The sequence below is a fragment of the Lissotriton helveticus genome, chromosome 9 (assembly GCF_964261635.1).
Source record: "Lissotriton helveticus chromosome 9, aLisHel1.1, whole genome shotgun sequence".
NCBI lineage: Eukaryota > Metazoa > Chordata > Amphibia > Caudata > Salamandridae > Lissotriton > Lissotriton helveticus.
In genome coordinates, this window is record NC_136070.1 from 1057454478 (window position 1) to 1057471274 (window position 16797).

The window sequence follows — 16797 nt, forward strand, 5'->3', positions numbered from 1 at the left end:
TATTGTGAAGGTGCAGAAAATGAGGCATAGTTTTCTGGAAGTCAAAGTAGCTCTCAGAGAAAAGGAGCTCAAATACACAATGCTATTTCCAGCAAAACTTAGAGGTGAGGCGGAAGGTAAAAGCTGGTTCTTCACTGAGCCAGGAGAGGCTTGGGACTGGTTGGAGGGATGGGGAAGAGTTGCAGATTGGGGTAATGCAGAGCGGCAAGAGCGGTGGCAAGGGAAGATCCCAAAAGCAACAGGAACCGAGCCAGGAAGAAGTAAATCGTGTCATGGGGAAAAGCAACAAATAGCCCCACACAAGTAGATTTGCGGAAGGAGGCCTGATCATCTGGGGCCCCAGATATTATTGAGTGCTTTTCCACAGACCTTGTGGCCCGTTCCCTGGACACAACGGTGCTGCCTACTCGGCGGAACTTGAATCACGCTGGTGGTGGCTTGCGATGACAGCAGCTGATTCGGCAACAAGAAAATGCAGTGGACTAGGCATTAAGTATACCACCAATGTTATGCATGCAATTATGGTCAGACTGCCCAGTAAGAGCAAAGGGATGGGCGTGGGGGCTGGCATATGCCTCTTCCATACTGGGCATAGGTGAGCGACAGGCATTCTGCTTAGGTTGGGGAGGCGGGTGTTGTTCATACCGTCTGGCAGGGAGTGGGGAATGTAGTTCTTAATGGGGGTATAGTAAGGTTTGTGTTATTGTTGATTTTTGTTACAACACTATTATTTGCTCAGGATGCATCAGAGACCTCACTGCACACCAGATGCTAACAAACCAGATATAGAGCACAAGCCATACACCAGTCGACCCTATACACCGGGCAGGGTGGCCCAGAGTATCCCTAATGAAACACAGGGTACACGTGTGCCTGCGACAGAGGGGAGAACTGAAACATCATTCTGAATACTCTCCTGAAACGTTAATGGTCTAGGAGACAAACATAAGAGAACAATAGTGCTCCAATATATCATAAGACTGGCCCCTGATGTGATATTGCTCCAGGAGACCCATTTGGTTGGGAATACCTGTGCGGCGCTCAATAGATCGGGCTACAAACTTATTGTGCACTCAGGGTTCACCTCAGGCTACAGGGGGTAGGGATCCTGATACGGAAAACATTCCCTTTCACCATCGCAAATACACACACAGACACATAAGGGAGAATTGCAGGAGCAACGGGCCTCTGGGAGGGTAAGAGAATCAATTTAATATTAGTATATGTGCTTCCGGCACTACATAATGTGGCACTGCCAGATTCGAATAAAGTGATACTGGACCTCCCTGAAGGGGCGTTGGTGATGGGGTGACCTTAATATGCTCCTCAACGATCAAATAGACAGACTCCCACCAAGAGCTATCCCTCGTATTCGTAATACGATGGCCGAGTTCCTGACCGCACTCGGTCTTGTGGACATGTGGCGAGAAGCTCACACTGTGGAGAGACAATTCACATTTCACTCAGGGGCACACAACTGTCTGCCCCTATTAGATCACATCCTAACTGTTGCAGATGACAAACAATGCTTCACAGAAGTCAAACACTTAGCCAGTGTGATCTCGGACCATGCACCATTGTGGGCAAAATTCAGCTTGGGTAAGAGAGAGCCCCGTAGATCCATATCAATCAGTCCCTGGCTCCTTGTGATACCACAGATCAAGGCCGACATTATTAAAACCACAGACTGCTACTTCCGGGAGAATGTAGGGTCGGTCTGGTCAGCTCAAATCATTTGGGAGGCATATAAGGTGGCCATTAAGGGACAATCACTCTCCCTTATGGTTGGTTACGGGAAGGAGAAGCAGGCAAAGCTAGAAACTCTGGTGAGATATGCTGACGTAGGAGCAATCCCTCACTCCCTTACAGGACGACACTAAGCACGCCCCTGAGGTAAAACGCCAGGAATATAAAAAATCTAGTGACGGAAATGGCAAGAGGTAAACTACATCGTCAATACACAGAGATTACCAGTCCTCACCGCTATACCTAGAGAGACTAAAGAGGGAACCACCAGTAATCAGGAGAAATTCACCAATTGCCTCCTAATCAACTGCAGATCGGCTTCTCTACACGCAACGGACCTAGCCGAAGCCATCCTCACACATGACATTGACGTTGCGTTCCTCACGGAGACTTGGCTTAATAAGACATCCCCTCCCTGCCTAGACATGCTGGTTCCACCTGGCTTCTCCCTCATCTCCAAAGATAGGATTGAACAACGAGGAGGTGGGGTCGATATCATCCACAAGGACAGCTGGAGCATCACAGAAACCGCCTCCTTCGAGTATGACTCCTTTGAATGCCTATCCACTGTCATCAAGACAAAAGACAATGACTCTCTACTGTGCCACCTACTCTATCACCCCCCGGGCAGAAATAACGAGTTCGGAGACCAACTATCAAACCTGATTGCACAAGACTCACTGGGCGACTCCAAAAACTTAATTCTTGGCGACCTGAACATCCGGTGGAATGAGACCCACAACCCTCTAATCAAATCGCTATCTAGCCTCCTTGATGAGAACAACCTCACCCAACACTGTACTGAGGAGACTCATTACAAAGGAGCCACACTGGACGCCATCATTGCCCAAAAGAATTCTATCACGGTCAACCACATACTACCAGTTGACTGGTCAGATCACCACATGATCTTATTCCACATCAATCACCCCATCATCTCGCTTAAACCTCCGCAAGTCCCGCCTAAATGGTCGAGAAACCTCTCCCAAGTACCCCAAGACATCTTGGAAGGTCAACTAAGCGCTCTTCTTTCAAATAACACTATGCACCTCTCGACCAACGACCTCGTCGACCACTATAACTCGGGGGTAGTCGCCATACTTGACAATCTAGCTCCTCTAAAGCTCAAAAGAAACCGAGCCACTCCATCCAGAACCTGGTTCACTGCGGACATCAACGCAGAAAGAAGAAACCTAAGAACCAAAGAAAGAAAGTGGAGAAACAACCCAACCGCCATTCTCCGCCTTCAACTAAAATCAGCCCGTAGGAAGTACAACAACCATATCAAAAACAAGAAATCCAGCTTCTTCCGCGAGGCATTGGTCAAATCCAAAAACAGACCCAAAGAACTCTACAACATAATCAGACAACAAACAACAAAGCCCCTGCCCTCAACCCTACAGGCTTCCAAAGAACTCTGTGACAACTTTGCCAACTTCTTCATCGATAAAGTCCAAAAAATCGAACTATCTCTAGACATCAACAACCCACACCTCCAGAAGAGCTACTCGACCTCCCCAGTGGCACTCCCATCCGACTCCTTTCCCTCCCCCTGGCTAAGCTTTCGCCCCGTCCAGGAAACTGAGATAATCGCGCTGATCTCGACCTCCAAACCTTCAGCACACATCTCAGACCCCATCCCCCCATCTTTAATCAAACAAATGAAGCTTACCTTAGCGCCCATCTGGGGAAGAATCATAAACAGCTCCTTACAAAGCGGTGTGGTCCCCGATTGTCTAAAAATGGGACAAGTCACTCCTCTCCTGAAAAAACCCGGTCTCGACTCAACTGACCTGAACAATTTCAGACCAATATCTAACCTCCCTTTACTCTCGAAAACACTTGAACGCTGTGTACTCCTGCAACTGACGCAACACCTGGACAACATCAATCTCCTGGACCCCCTCCAATCTGGCTTCAGACAAGGCCGCAGCACTGAAACTGCGATGTTGAACATCATAGACGACATCCACGGATCTCTTGACGCTGACAAGTGCTGCCTCCTCATACTCCTTGATCTCTCAGCAGCATTCGACACGGTGGACCACAAGCTCCTCATCATGACTCTTCAAGAAAGAGCCGGCCTTGGCGAGGTAGTTCTCAAGTGGTTTTCCTCCTTTTTACACAACCGTTCGCAACTAATAAAAATCAAGAACTTCACCTCCGATACCCAGCAAGTCAACAAGGGTGTCCCTCAAGGATCGGTGCTCTCCCCCCAGCTCTTTAACATCTACATGGAACCACTCGCTAAGTTACTCAGGAACGCCAACATCAACTTCCACCTCTACGCGGACGACACGCAGATTTACCTGGAAATCTCCTCTCTTAAAGACATCCAGAGACTCAACGATGTCCTAAATGAAGTTCAAGACTGGCTGACAAAGAATCACCTGAAACTCAACCCCGATAAGACAGAAACACTCCTCATCTCAAACAAAGAAGATAACCCTCAAATCACCGAGTGGCTAAAGTCGATCGAGGCTCTCAAGGGTAACCTCACGCTAGCCGACTCCGTTAAATCCCTGGGCTTCACCTTAGACCCTAAACTAACCCTGTCAAATCACATTAAGAACTCGGCGAAAAGCGCTTTCTTCAACCTCAGACTTTTGAACAAAATTAAACCTTACATTCCCAACAAGGACCTCAAACTAGCCACGCAATCTCTAGTTCTATCAAGACTGGACTATGGGAACTCAATCCTAACAGGCATCCCCAAATCCCACCTGGCTCCACTAAAAACAACACTTCACGCGGCAGCAAGAATGATCACAGGCTGCAAAAAATATGATCACATCTCCCCGGCTCTCAAAGAACTCGAATGGCTCCCTGTGGAAATGCGAAGTACCTTCAGAACGGCCTGCCTAACCCACAAGGCCCTCCACACCGGCAAACCGGAATACCTGGCTAACAAGCTCAAAAAAGCAGGCCAAGCCAGAAACTTGAGAAGCTCTAATTCCCTGCTGCTCATCCTACCAAAAACCAGAAGGAAGAGAACTGCGGATTGCTCTTTCTCAGGAAATGCCCCCAAAATATGGAACGCCATCCCCCCGCACATCAGAACTCTACCGTCCTATGCAGAATTCAAGAGCCAACTTAAATCCTTGTGCCTGATCCGCTCCCTTGGTTATGGATAACTTGGAGCTGCAAACGTCTCAGAATCCATGCGGTATTGTTGAATCCAGTACTGAGAAGCCCTGCTGTCCGAACTTTTCTTCTTTCCAAATTGTCTGTCGCCGATTGCTTTTATTGGGTTTGTTTCATGTTGTTCTCTTTTTCATGCCCACTACTGTGAAGCGCTCTGATACCTTCGGGTCTTGTTAGCGCTATAGAAAACTTCTAAATAATAAATAAATAATAAAATAAACTCCGCTCGATACAGCATAGAATCTATGAGCTGGGAGACAGAGAGGGCAAGCTGCTAGCCTGACTGAAAACAAAGGAAAGGCAGACAGATAGGTCATGGTAGTTTGGGGAGCAGATGGGGATCAGCTACACGATCCGCAAGAAATCGTGGAGGCCTTCTCGGCCCATTATATGCAGCTATATGCCCCGGATGTGCCTTGCACGATTGAGGACTCTAGGAAGCTATTAGCCAATATTCCAATTCAGGCCCTTTAAATAACCAACAAGGAATCGCTCGAAGAGGATCTAACAATGGAGGAAGTTATAGCAGCGATCAATAGTATTAAGTTGGGCAATGCCATGGGACCCAATGGACTCCCAATAGAGCTTCTCAAGCTGAATGCTACCAAGGTAGTGCCCCATCTCCTCAGCATGTTTGCAGAAAGCAAACAGACAGGTCTCCTTCCGAAAGATCAGAGGCTAGCATCAATCACAGCAATCCATAAGAAGGGCAAATCAAAGGAAGATTGTTCCTTCTACGGACCCATCTCTTTCCTTAACCACTTGGCTGCTAAGGCACATGATGCACTTCCATTGACTTTCCATTGAAATCAATGGAAACTCCATGACGAGTTACCCTTGTCATTAGCACTGAAGGGGTTAACGTAGAGGTCAAAATTCTTGCTAAAGTCCTGGCCCGACCGTTGATCCCGGTAGTGGCCAAACTCGTGCATCCAGACCAGTCTGGTTTCATGCCAGGACGTAATATGGCACTGAATCTGAGGCGGTTGAACGCAGTATTGAGCCGAAGAGGTTTTATCCAGGATAATGTGGTGATATTCTCCCTAGACGCGCATATGGCCTTCGATACGATCGAGCGGCCATACATGTTTGCAGTCTTAGAACGAATAGGATTGGGAGGAAAGTTTATGGCATGGCTTTGGCTCTGATATACTGCACCCCTAGCACAAGTTGTGGGCGAACGTCGACAATATTTTCGCTAAACCGGGCCACGAGGTAAGGGTGCCCGCTGTCTCCATTAATGTTCGCCATGATTCTAGAACCCCTGGCAAGTTGGATATGAGGGGGCCCAACAATTCGGGGCCTGCACTGGATGGAGGGGCATGAAGATAGAATTTTCCTTTATGCATATGACGTGCTCCAGTACGTGGTGTCGCCACAAGCCTCTATAGATAGGATACTCCGGATCTGCTCCACCTTTGAGCAATTTTCAGGATTCATTTATAGGCCTCACTCTTCTGTTTAATTACTATTGTGTGTAGGGGAAACAAGAGTGACTCCTTCCCTTTTCCTTCTCTCTCCTTTTGTTTAGCTATAATTTTCAGGATATATCATCAACTGGTCCAAGTCAGTGGTGTTCCCCCTGCGAGGGTCCGCCCCAGCTTTACCGGTAGGCTGTGAGGCAAAGATCGAAGAGGAAGGATTCACATATTTAGGAATGTATGCCACCGCCAAGGAAGGCCTCTTCTATGAGCATAACCTCCTGGCCCAGCTGGTTCGATTTCGGGGAGACGTTAGGCACTGGCGTGCTCAGCTTCTGTCACTGGGAAGAGTGGCGTTATTCAAAATGATGGCCCTGCCACAGTTTATATACGCATTGCAAAACATGCCTTATGTCATCTCTGAGGGGTATTTTGAAGCCATAGATGGGGAGGTCAGGAGCCTACTCTGGGATGAGAAACCGAACCGTATTGCAACACATAAACTCACTAGGAGCTGGTACAGTGGAGGAATTGCATTGACCGATATATGAGCATATTACAGGTCAGCCCAACTGGTGGTAATAAACAAGTGGATCCATCAGGTTCGGGGTAACCCTGCATGTCAAATGGATGAATGGGTAATGGGAGAGGAGGGCTACAATGATGCCTTATATACCAACCCCAAAAAAGAGAAATTAACGGGGCCGACAGCCCATACGATCGCCATTTGGCATAAAGTCACAAAACATTGTGGATGGGGGAGCAAGGTAACGCTTGCCACACTCCTCTGCTGGTCAGAGCGCCTGGGCAAATTGGGCCGCTATCAAGGATTCGATAAATGGGACATTATCGGCATCTCAAAGGTGAATGATCTATGGACCAGGGGGAAAATTATATCGTTCTCAAAACTGCAGACTTAATATGAGCTCTCTGAAAAGGAGCTCTTTAGGTACTCTCAAATACCGCATTACCTCATGGGGTGGTCCCGAGAGGGGACAACATACCAGAAACATCGCCTTTGGAAGACAGACTCCTCTCCGACCTTATGCACATTAAGACCATATCCCTTACATATACGAAAATCATCTACAACCTGCCTGACCCGCTCCTCACCCTTCGTGAATGCTGGCAGGCAGACTTAGGGCTCCTAGAGGAAGAAGATTGGCGGAAGGCGCTCGCATATCCCTGCAAAGTGGCAATCTCATCACTACTGCGTCTCATCCAGTTAAAATTAATACACAGATCATACATTACATGCACTACATTGGTTAAAATGGGCAAGTCGGCTGAGGCTGGATGTAAAAGACTATGTGGGAGCATAGGCACCTTCTACCATACTATATGGGAGTGTCGCCTGATACAGGCATACTGGGAAAAGATCAAAGGTATGACTGATGCATGTGGTGGGATCATCCCGCTATCCCCAACGGTAAACAGCCATAACAACATGGGCATTACCCCGCGCTGCTATTACAACGCTGCTTTTACAATGCAAGTCATTACAACGACTTGTGCTGGAGGGCGCTGTTGGATAGGGAATAGTTTAATTTTCTATTCCAACACCTTCTCTACTGTAACGTGGGCTGGAGTTGGAATAGAAAATTAAACTATTCCACTATCCAGCGCTTACAGCGCAAGTCGTTGTAACGACTTGCATTGTAAAAACAGCGTTGTAATAGCACGCGGGGTAAAAGCCCGCGTTGTAACGTCATACATCCTCCCCAACACTGTGCCCATTGAACATATGGGAACCAACGGACATAAACCAAACTGAACAACTCTGGACTACAATGGGCCTCATGATTGTCAAACGCAACATTGCAAAGAGGTGGGGGGGGGACAGTGGAGTTACCAACTCTGATGGAATGGGAGCGAGACATGGACTGGTGCATGGTCGCCGAGGCAGATGTATATAAAAACAGAGGCTGCCTTTGGAAATGGGACAAGGTCTAGGACAAGTGGAACTCGTTCAGAGGGAACATTTGTAGTCCGCCTCATGTAATGGGGGCTAACAGGATGAGATCGGATGAAGAAGTGCTTGCCTCTGAGCATGTATATTGTCGTAGATGCTGTAACTATTTGATATGTCCAGTGAATCGTGCTGATTCAGAGTTGATCTAATGTTTTACTGTTATGTCTAATAAACAGAATAATAAAAAAAGAGAAAGTGCTTTGTGTATCGGGCTTAGTTAAAATAGTCAAGAAAGACAAAGTGCAGATCGAAAAGCATAGTTGATGACAGCCGTGACCTTAAAAGGCTCACTAAGTTAGAACGCTTGGTACATTAGCAAATTTCAGTACTAAGCTCGAATGAACAAGATATAGTCAGGGAACATTGTTAATACCAATTATGAAAAAGAAAAAAGTAGTTCACTGAATGTGATCAATGGAAGGATAAAAGTCAGCCAATCGAAAGAATTATAAAGATGGTAATGCAAGTGACAATAAAGCCAACCAATGGTAAATGATGGCAGGCTCTAAGCCCACTGTAACTTCACAATCGGCCTTTGACAACCTTACAGCCTGTGGTGTCTGGTAAGCAAGACCTAAACACTACATATCTGCATACATGGAGTTCCATGAGCCAACACAATTTGTCCCAACCAATTTCCACCCATCTGTGCCCTAGCACAGACATATGAACACAATTTCGAAACACATATTTAGAGGGCTTTAAGAAATACTTTAAACAAGTTAGATGTTATCATTGTCATAGATGCAATTGCTTGCAGTTCGTGTGAGGGACATTTGAGCTAGATCTTTAGGCATCCTGTATGTGTTTTGTAATAAAAACTTCAGAGTCAACCCCTATGGCCCAAACATACCTAATAGTGGGCACTGTGGTAGTTCAAAGAGAGAAAATAGGTAAGTAAATCTGTGAGAACAAGTGAAAATAATTACATCAGATAAATCATGTGCTTCTGAGAGAAGTGGATCAGTTTACACAGTGCTCATGCAAATCAATTATTAGCTGAAAATCAACCACCCACTTCTAAAACATTATGGGCTAGATGTAGGTAATTCCCATTTACAGACTCTTAAATACCGAATTTTACCGATTCGGTATTTAAGAGTCTGTAAATGGGAAGGGGGCCGATGTAGGTCATTCCGAATTCAGGAATACCGAACCTTACGGTATTTACCGATTCGGTAAATACCGAATCGGTATTGCCCATTGATTCCTATGGGCCTTGAAGCCCTAAGGGCATGTCTGTGTGTCACATTGCACAGGTGTGCATGCACAGATGTGCATGCACACCTGAATTCGGTATTTTACCACACAATAGGATTGTGTGGTAAAATACCGACTCTTAAGGGCCTGTGGCACTGTAAACTGTGCCACCTACATTTGGAATTACAGAATGGGTATATTTACCGAATCGGTAAATATACCGATTCTGTAATTTTCAGCCCCCTACATCTGAAAACCCTAATACCGGTCGGAAACGGACGAAATCGTCCGTTTCCGACCGGTATTAGGGCTCCTACATCTGGCCCTATGTCTTTGGAGATATTTTAAAAGGTGACTGATACAATTATAACAATGAACTCCTAAATAAAGAATACAAAAATATACAAATATAAAGTTATATCCAAGTTACACACAAACAGGCACTCCCATGTGCTACACAAAAAACTCAAAAGTCTAACCTGATGAGGTACAAGTCCAAGAGAAGTTGGAGGTTCATTCATCCTGTCATCACTGCTGCTGGCTACTGCATAACCTCTGCAAAAACCAAATACAATGAATTAAAAATAGTTCACTACGCACAAAGATGTTAGGTGGTAAATGTGTTCTTACTTAATCAATAGATGTACATCATTTGGATCTAGCCACATGGTAGCACAACAGTGTACTAGACAGAATTGGTAAAAATAGTAAGTAGTAAAACCAGGAAGTACAGCAACTGAAAAGAGGAGAGGGACATTAAGGTCTGGTATTTTTAAATATATAGAGAATCTGACAGTGTTAGTTTGTTCCACATATTGTAACAAGAGTTTGGTACGTCTCAGATTCTATTGCTATGTACCCTTGTACGAGACAGAACTGTATGTTGTAAAATGTTACAATAAAAAGAAATAGGACCAAGATCCTTACAGTGGTGTTCCAATGATAAAGGCACTCAAATTTGGCAATACACCCTGGATAGGGACAGGGGATGTTAACTTAAATCTTGCCAACAATTTGAGTAGAGATGTTAGATATGTGAGCCTTAAGGTGGTCTTTCCCCAAATGCTTTGCCTCTCCTCCTTCATTTTGCTGAACTTATTTTTGTTGGTCTTAGCACTCTGTGCCCTCTAACACTGCTAACTAGTGCTAAAGTGCTTGTGCTCACTTCCCTAAAACATGCTGGTTAAATAGACTTCTACCCAGTTGGCATATTTATTTGACTTATAAGTCTTATGTAGAGTGCTATACTATATACCCAGGGCCTGTAAATGAAATGTTACTAGTGGACCTGCAGCCTATATTGTGCCACCCACTTAAGTAGCACCTTAAAACATTTCCAAGGCCTGCCACTGCTGCTAGAATGCAGTTTTAAAATGCCATGACGACTTGGCATTAAAACCCCCTTGCCACACCTTAAACTTCCCTTTTTTTTTTTTCTCCTATAGGCCAACCCTAAAGTAGGCCCTTGATAGCCTACAGGACAGGGTGCAGTGTAACTAAAAGGTTGATATGTACTTTTAGGTTTTACATGGCCTGGTAGTCAAAAACGTATAGAAAAACTTTTTATTACTGTGAGGCCTACCCCTCCCATAAGATAACAGTAGGGATATCTTATTACATTTGATAAGGTATAATTTCCAATTAGGAGCAGGTAGCTATGTTGTGTTTGGTGTCTTTGGAATTGTAATAAAAGCCCTATTTACTGGTGAAGTCTGGTTTTGAACAACAATTTCTACAATGCTGCTTTTAGAAACTTGCCATTTTTCTGCCCTCAGTCCTTTAATGCCTGTAGCCTACCTTGGGTCCCATGACTGGATGTAACTGAGAGTTAGACTTTGTGAATTCCTCCCAGATGGTCACACAATAGAGGGATTAGGTGTTCCTTAAAGGGCCAACTGCTGGCAGGATAGCGGAGCTGAGCAAAGCACCACTTGTAACTGAATAGGGAGTGTTATGTACCGGGGTGTAAGGACCCCCCCCCCAGACGCAGTGAGTCATGATTACACAACGGCTAACAGCAGGTGGTTAGCGGGGGTAGCTAGCAGCAGCCCACAGATTCTGGGGTGACGGTGGAAGGTACATAGGCCCAGAGGTGCTAGAGAAACAGGAAAGAAAATCATGTAGGCACCCGAGGGGGAACCCTCAGGAGAGGTAACGACCACATGACGGGATAATGAACAAAGGACAGTGATGACATCACCCAGGTGCTGGGTAAACTAGGTAAGATACAACCAAGGGGTTTGGGGCACTACAGGGAGTGGGGTTGCCAACCACCTCAGGGTAGATCCGGACCAACAGCACCAAGAAAAGGACCCTTGATTGCCTCAAAGGCATCCAGGTTGTCATTGAGTTTGTACGTCACCAGTTCATGAGCATCAATGCAATGAAGTTCTAAGTACCATTCCACAACAGTGGGCATAGCTGGCTGTGACCAGTATCAGAGGATGGAAAGCTTCCCTACAGCGAGGGTGGCAACAACCCACCTACGTTTGTGGGAGGGGAAGTCCAGGAGGTCCGAGATATCGTGAAGGGTGGTGGGGTGAGGTGGAACCACAAAGGGGCAGTAACAGAGGAGCTAAGACCATACACTCAGCTAGGGGATTGCAAGAGACAGACACGTTCAAAGGACGTGGAACAAGTCACAGCAGCTGACCAAGCCAAACTTCAAATTTTTCCCAACGACAGGCATATACAGTTTTCGTCGAGGGACACCGGGCTGCCAAGATGACATCAATCACCTATGGGGGACGGTCAAAATTGTACAGCTGTCACTACTCAATCTCCACACTTGAGGGTGGTGGCACAAAAGCCCGGACGTAGAACCCTGCCCTGTTGCTGCGACAGCAGGTCCTCCAGGAGGGGAAGCCTGGTAAAAGGACAAATGCTCAAGCCCAGGAGTTCTGGAAACCAACCTTTTCGTGTTCAATCCGGAGCAACTAGGATGTCATGAGCCTGGTCTGTCCTGATCTTTATGAGAACTCTGGCAGGAGTGGCATCAACAAGAAGATGTACAAGAGTCCTGGTTCCACTTGAGGCAGAGCACATCGCCCAGCGAGAGATGTCTTGGAAACTCCACCATGCAGAAGTGCGGACATTGAGCATTCTCAGCAGTGGCAAACAGATCGAGCCAAGGTTCTCATTTGTGGAAGAGACCTTGTGCTACCTTCGGGTGTAATTGCTGCTTATGATCCGCTAGGCACCGACTGCCGAGTTCATCTTCCCTGGCATTCAATGAACCTGCCACCACCAGGATGATTCCTTGGTGATCCAGCCATATCCAGAGGTGTAGGGTCTCCCGGCACAGGATCTTTGACCCCACTGCTAGCCGTTTGTTGCGGTCTCTTTCACCAATATTAGACAATGAGGCCATCGGTTAGGGACTGCACACGAGCAGGCTACTTGGGTGTGGGAGCAAAGCTCTTGAGGTTAAGGTTAGCACTGCAGGGGCCAACAATTGGCACAGGAGCTGCACCACCAGAGGCACAGGGGCGGCCTGGTGCAGGGTGTCAAGGAGATGTCAGAGACCCTGTGATTCTCAATGGAGACCGTTGGTTAGACAAAGTTGCAGCAGGATCGGGCAGGGAGACTTCCTGAAGGCGACCACCAGCTGGAGAGGTAAGTTGGGTTCTTCGGGTATGCCTGGGCACCGTCGGTTGGGCCACCCAAAGCCATGGGCTGTCAAAGTGCATGGGTGTATTCAGGCGTCTGGTTTTCTTACCAGCTCCGGCTGCGGTTAGGGGGGGACCCTTCAGGTTGAGGCTGCAGGCGCCATCTTGAAGCTTGAAGGAGGTCGGGAATCACCAGATCCCAGGTCAGGATTGCTGGGAAGACCTCCTCATGGTGTTGGGCCACTCGAACTTGGGCTGTGGGCATCGGGTGCAGAATCGCAGAGTCGCTGGAATCTGTGGGTGAATCTTGGCTTGAGCAAATCTGGTGCTCTCGGGAGACAGAGTCTGTAAGATGGCTTGCACAGCAGGTCCTCTGGGCTCTAGGGGTTGCTGTCTCCAGGGGTCCTACATGTGGGCAGTTTGTAGACGGGACAGGCCGGTAGGGCTGGGGCCAAAGCAGTTGGTGTCCTCTTCTTCATCCTGGGTCAGCACAGCTCTTTGGTCCTTCTTCTTTCTTCCTCGAAACAGAGGAGGCAAGGTTCAGGTTGGCCGCTAAATACTAGATTTAGGGGGTTAAAAGGAGTGTGCAGGTCAGGACCATTGGATCCTTTCCTTTGGGTGGGTACACCCCCTATTATGGCACACTCCAGTGGGAGAGGGCATGAGCCTCTCCCTAATTGGCTGAGTCCTCATAACTTCTGAGATGTGTGCTTCACCTCGCCTCCACCACCTGAGGGATGGGGTGGGGTTGGCAAAGGTGGTCCCACCTCTCTTCCTAGCATGTTTTTCCCCACTGTTTCTCCCGCCCAAAGTTAGTGGAAGAACCGGTGGGAGCCAGTTGCACGGGGCAGCAAAAGACAGGGACAGTTTCCAATGGTGGCAGGCCTTTAAAGCTTCCCCTTTGTGGACCCAGCCTCTCCTGGGGAGGAGGCATGACAACTCTGCCCAGGATAGGCTTTGTTTCTGGACCCAGAGAGCGGAGGCTCTCTACTCAGGGGTCCAGAAACTGGTCTGGTGGTGGCAAATAGCGGGCAGCCATTCAAGAACCACACCAGGGCTGTTTGTTTTTCAGGAGGCATCGCTAAGATGCTATCTGAGTGCATTTTGCATTAAATGCCACACTGGCATCAGTGTGGGTTTATTGTGCTGAAAGGTTTGCTACCAAACTTCCCAGGTTTTAGTAAAGCCATTATGGAGCTGAGGAGTTTGTAATGACAAACTCCCACACCATATAGTCTTTATGGCTTTCCTACACTTACAATGTCTAAGAATGGACTTATACACTGTAGGGGTACAGGGTTCATGTCACTATACCCTCACCTGAGGGCCTGTGCACCCTGCCGGAGGGATGGCTTACCTAGGTGTTAAGCTGTGGGTTGGAGGCGGCACACAGGGATGTGTGCCAAGTCGACTCTTCACTTTTCTCTGCCCCAAAATACAGCCTGCAATAGCAGTGTGTGGGTGTTAAGATACAAGGCCTCTAAGGGTGGCACAATAAGTGTGCAGCCCTTAAAAGCCTTCTCTGGTCACAGTACCCTTGGTACCCATGGTACCTTTAACAAGGGGGGTATCTGTGGCCAGAGATGTGACAATTGTGGGTACAAAGGTACAGTTTTGGGAAATAATACAAGCCCTGAGAACCTGATTGGCAGGGACCCAGGGCACATCAACTCTGGTTGCATCAGAGGTCAGGCAAAAAGTGGGGTAACCATGCAAAAAGGGGCACTTTCCTACAATTCACCCTAGTCAGGAGGTGGTTGACTGCTAGGGAGAGCCTGCCTTCAACAGACAGTCAGCGAGGTGGTGTAAAACTGGAACCCTCCACTTCCGAAGGTGTGCTGCCATCACATTTGTGAACACCCAAGAGACACTAGTGAGACCAAAGGGGAGCACAGAGAACTGCCAATGTTCCTGTCCCACCACAAACTACAGGACAAAAATATGGAGATAGGCATCCTTCAGATCCAACATCCCTACCCAGTCTCCAGGGTCAAGAGCAGACAAAAACTGAGCAAGAGTGAGCATTTTGAATTTCTTCTCCGGAGGAAGGGCATTGAGAGGGTGTAGATCTAGAATAGGCCAAAGACCTCCATCCCTCTCTAAGCACTAGTAGTAGTGGTAATAGCAACAATGCCCGACTTCTGCCCCCGGCACCATCTCAACAGCCCCTTTCTCCAAAAGGGCTTGCACTTCCTGCCGGAAAATGGAGAGATGGTCCTCCGGCAGTTGCTGGAGTGATGGTGGGTGTTGCGGTGGGGAAGAAAGGAAGGGTAGGGCATAACCTTTTCATAACATTTGCAGTACCCACCCATGTGATCTCCTGCCAACCACAATAGAATAGCTGGTCATTTCCTCCCACCTGCTGGCTATGACCCTGGTAGGGGTACACTGCAGAGGCCTAGCGGGAAGGCTGCAAGGGTGGCAGACTGAACGGCACACTGACCTCGGCCACGAGGGTGTTGGGCACCACGGTCTCTCCTGCGAAACTGTGTTGTTCTCTGCTGGAAAAGGACAGGCTGGCAGTAAGGCTAACATATCAGAAAGGCCGACGTGGAATGACTGTCAGAAACCTACATCATAACCCCAACGGCAAAAACGCCCTCCTTAAGGGATTATGAGGAGTTTCTGATTGACTGACGGGCTCCTTGATCCTGTCGGAAACCACTGGTCAGTCCCTCCGACAGCTGCCTCCAACTGCACGCATCCTAATGAGTCAGTTGGACCACAACAGTAGATGGTAGTCAGAGCACAACCAAGGAGCCACCAGTTGCAGTCTGACCGATTAGGGCCTCAGTGTTTTTCTATAGTGGAGAGCAAAAATCCCTCTGGGATTTAAAATGGCAAACTGCTTTTTTGCCCCCCCCCCCCCCCCCCCCCACCCCTCAGTTTGGTATTCTATATGGCTCTGCATGAAACTTACCTTGTTGAATATAAACCAACAGACAAGAGACAAAAGGTGTTAGACCAAGAGAGGAAATAGTGACAAAAGGAGTTGGCATAGAAAAGTGCCAGCAAGGGACAGATAAAAAGGCAGGAAGTGTACGGTGGTTAAGGTATTTTTGTGTGGACTTGGTATTTCAGTCTGTCAATAGGCTTTATTTCAATAAAACATATCTTTAAAAGCATTACATAGAACAAGTTAAAAACCACGACATATAAAATACATCCACAAATCAGTTAAAATAATACACATAACATCAATAAATACTTAAGAAGGTCTAGCTACAATGACCATCATTAAACAATTTCATTAAGCCTTTTGGATCTGATCGACCAAGCCCATCTTAAGAATTTTGACAGACCACACACGAACAAAGGCCGAGTGTCGGAGGTCAAAATTTGCAGTGCGATTATGTGGTGTCTGGTGCCCAACTCCCTACACAATGGTTTTAGCCACCTAGATCTCGGGGATTTATAAGCTGGGCATTCAAATAGGAAGTGGGCAACAGACTCGACTCTAGACATACAAAATAAGCAAAAGGGTGAAGTTAGGGCCGGGATTTTTCAACGTGCAGTCAATTCACCCACTGGGAGCATGCCTGCTCTAAACTTAAAATACAGAGCCCTATCTGTCGATTTTAAGAATATATCAAGGTAGTCTAATCGGTGGTTCAGCAAAGACTTAAAGGATAAAAAGCTGATCCTCCGGCGAGCTGAAAGGCAATGGAGAAGGGACTACTGTCCCCTATTGAAAACCAAGTACCTT

At 47.2% G+C, this 16797-nt stretch overlaps 1 protein-coding gene across 4 annotated transcripts in view; it reads right to left on the reverse strand.

The window, feature by feature from the left end:
* Positions 1-16797, reverse strand: part of ATG7 (autophagy related 7) — a 1226522-nt gene that overhangs the window by 634519 nt on the left and 575206 nt on the right. For all 4 annotated transcript variants that reach the window (XR_013601115.1, XM_078661409.1, XM_078661411.1 and 1 more), the window contains exon 17: positions 9963-10038. Coding sequence is in view for 3 of the 4 variants with exons in the window: in XM_078661409.1 (XP_078517535.1) it covers positions 9963-10038 (76 nt within the window). In the remaining variant the exon portion in view is untranslated. The remainder of the gene's footprint in view (positions 1-9962; positions 10039-16797) is intronic.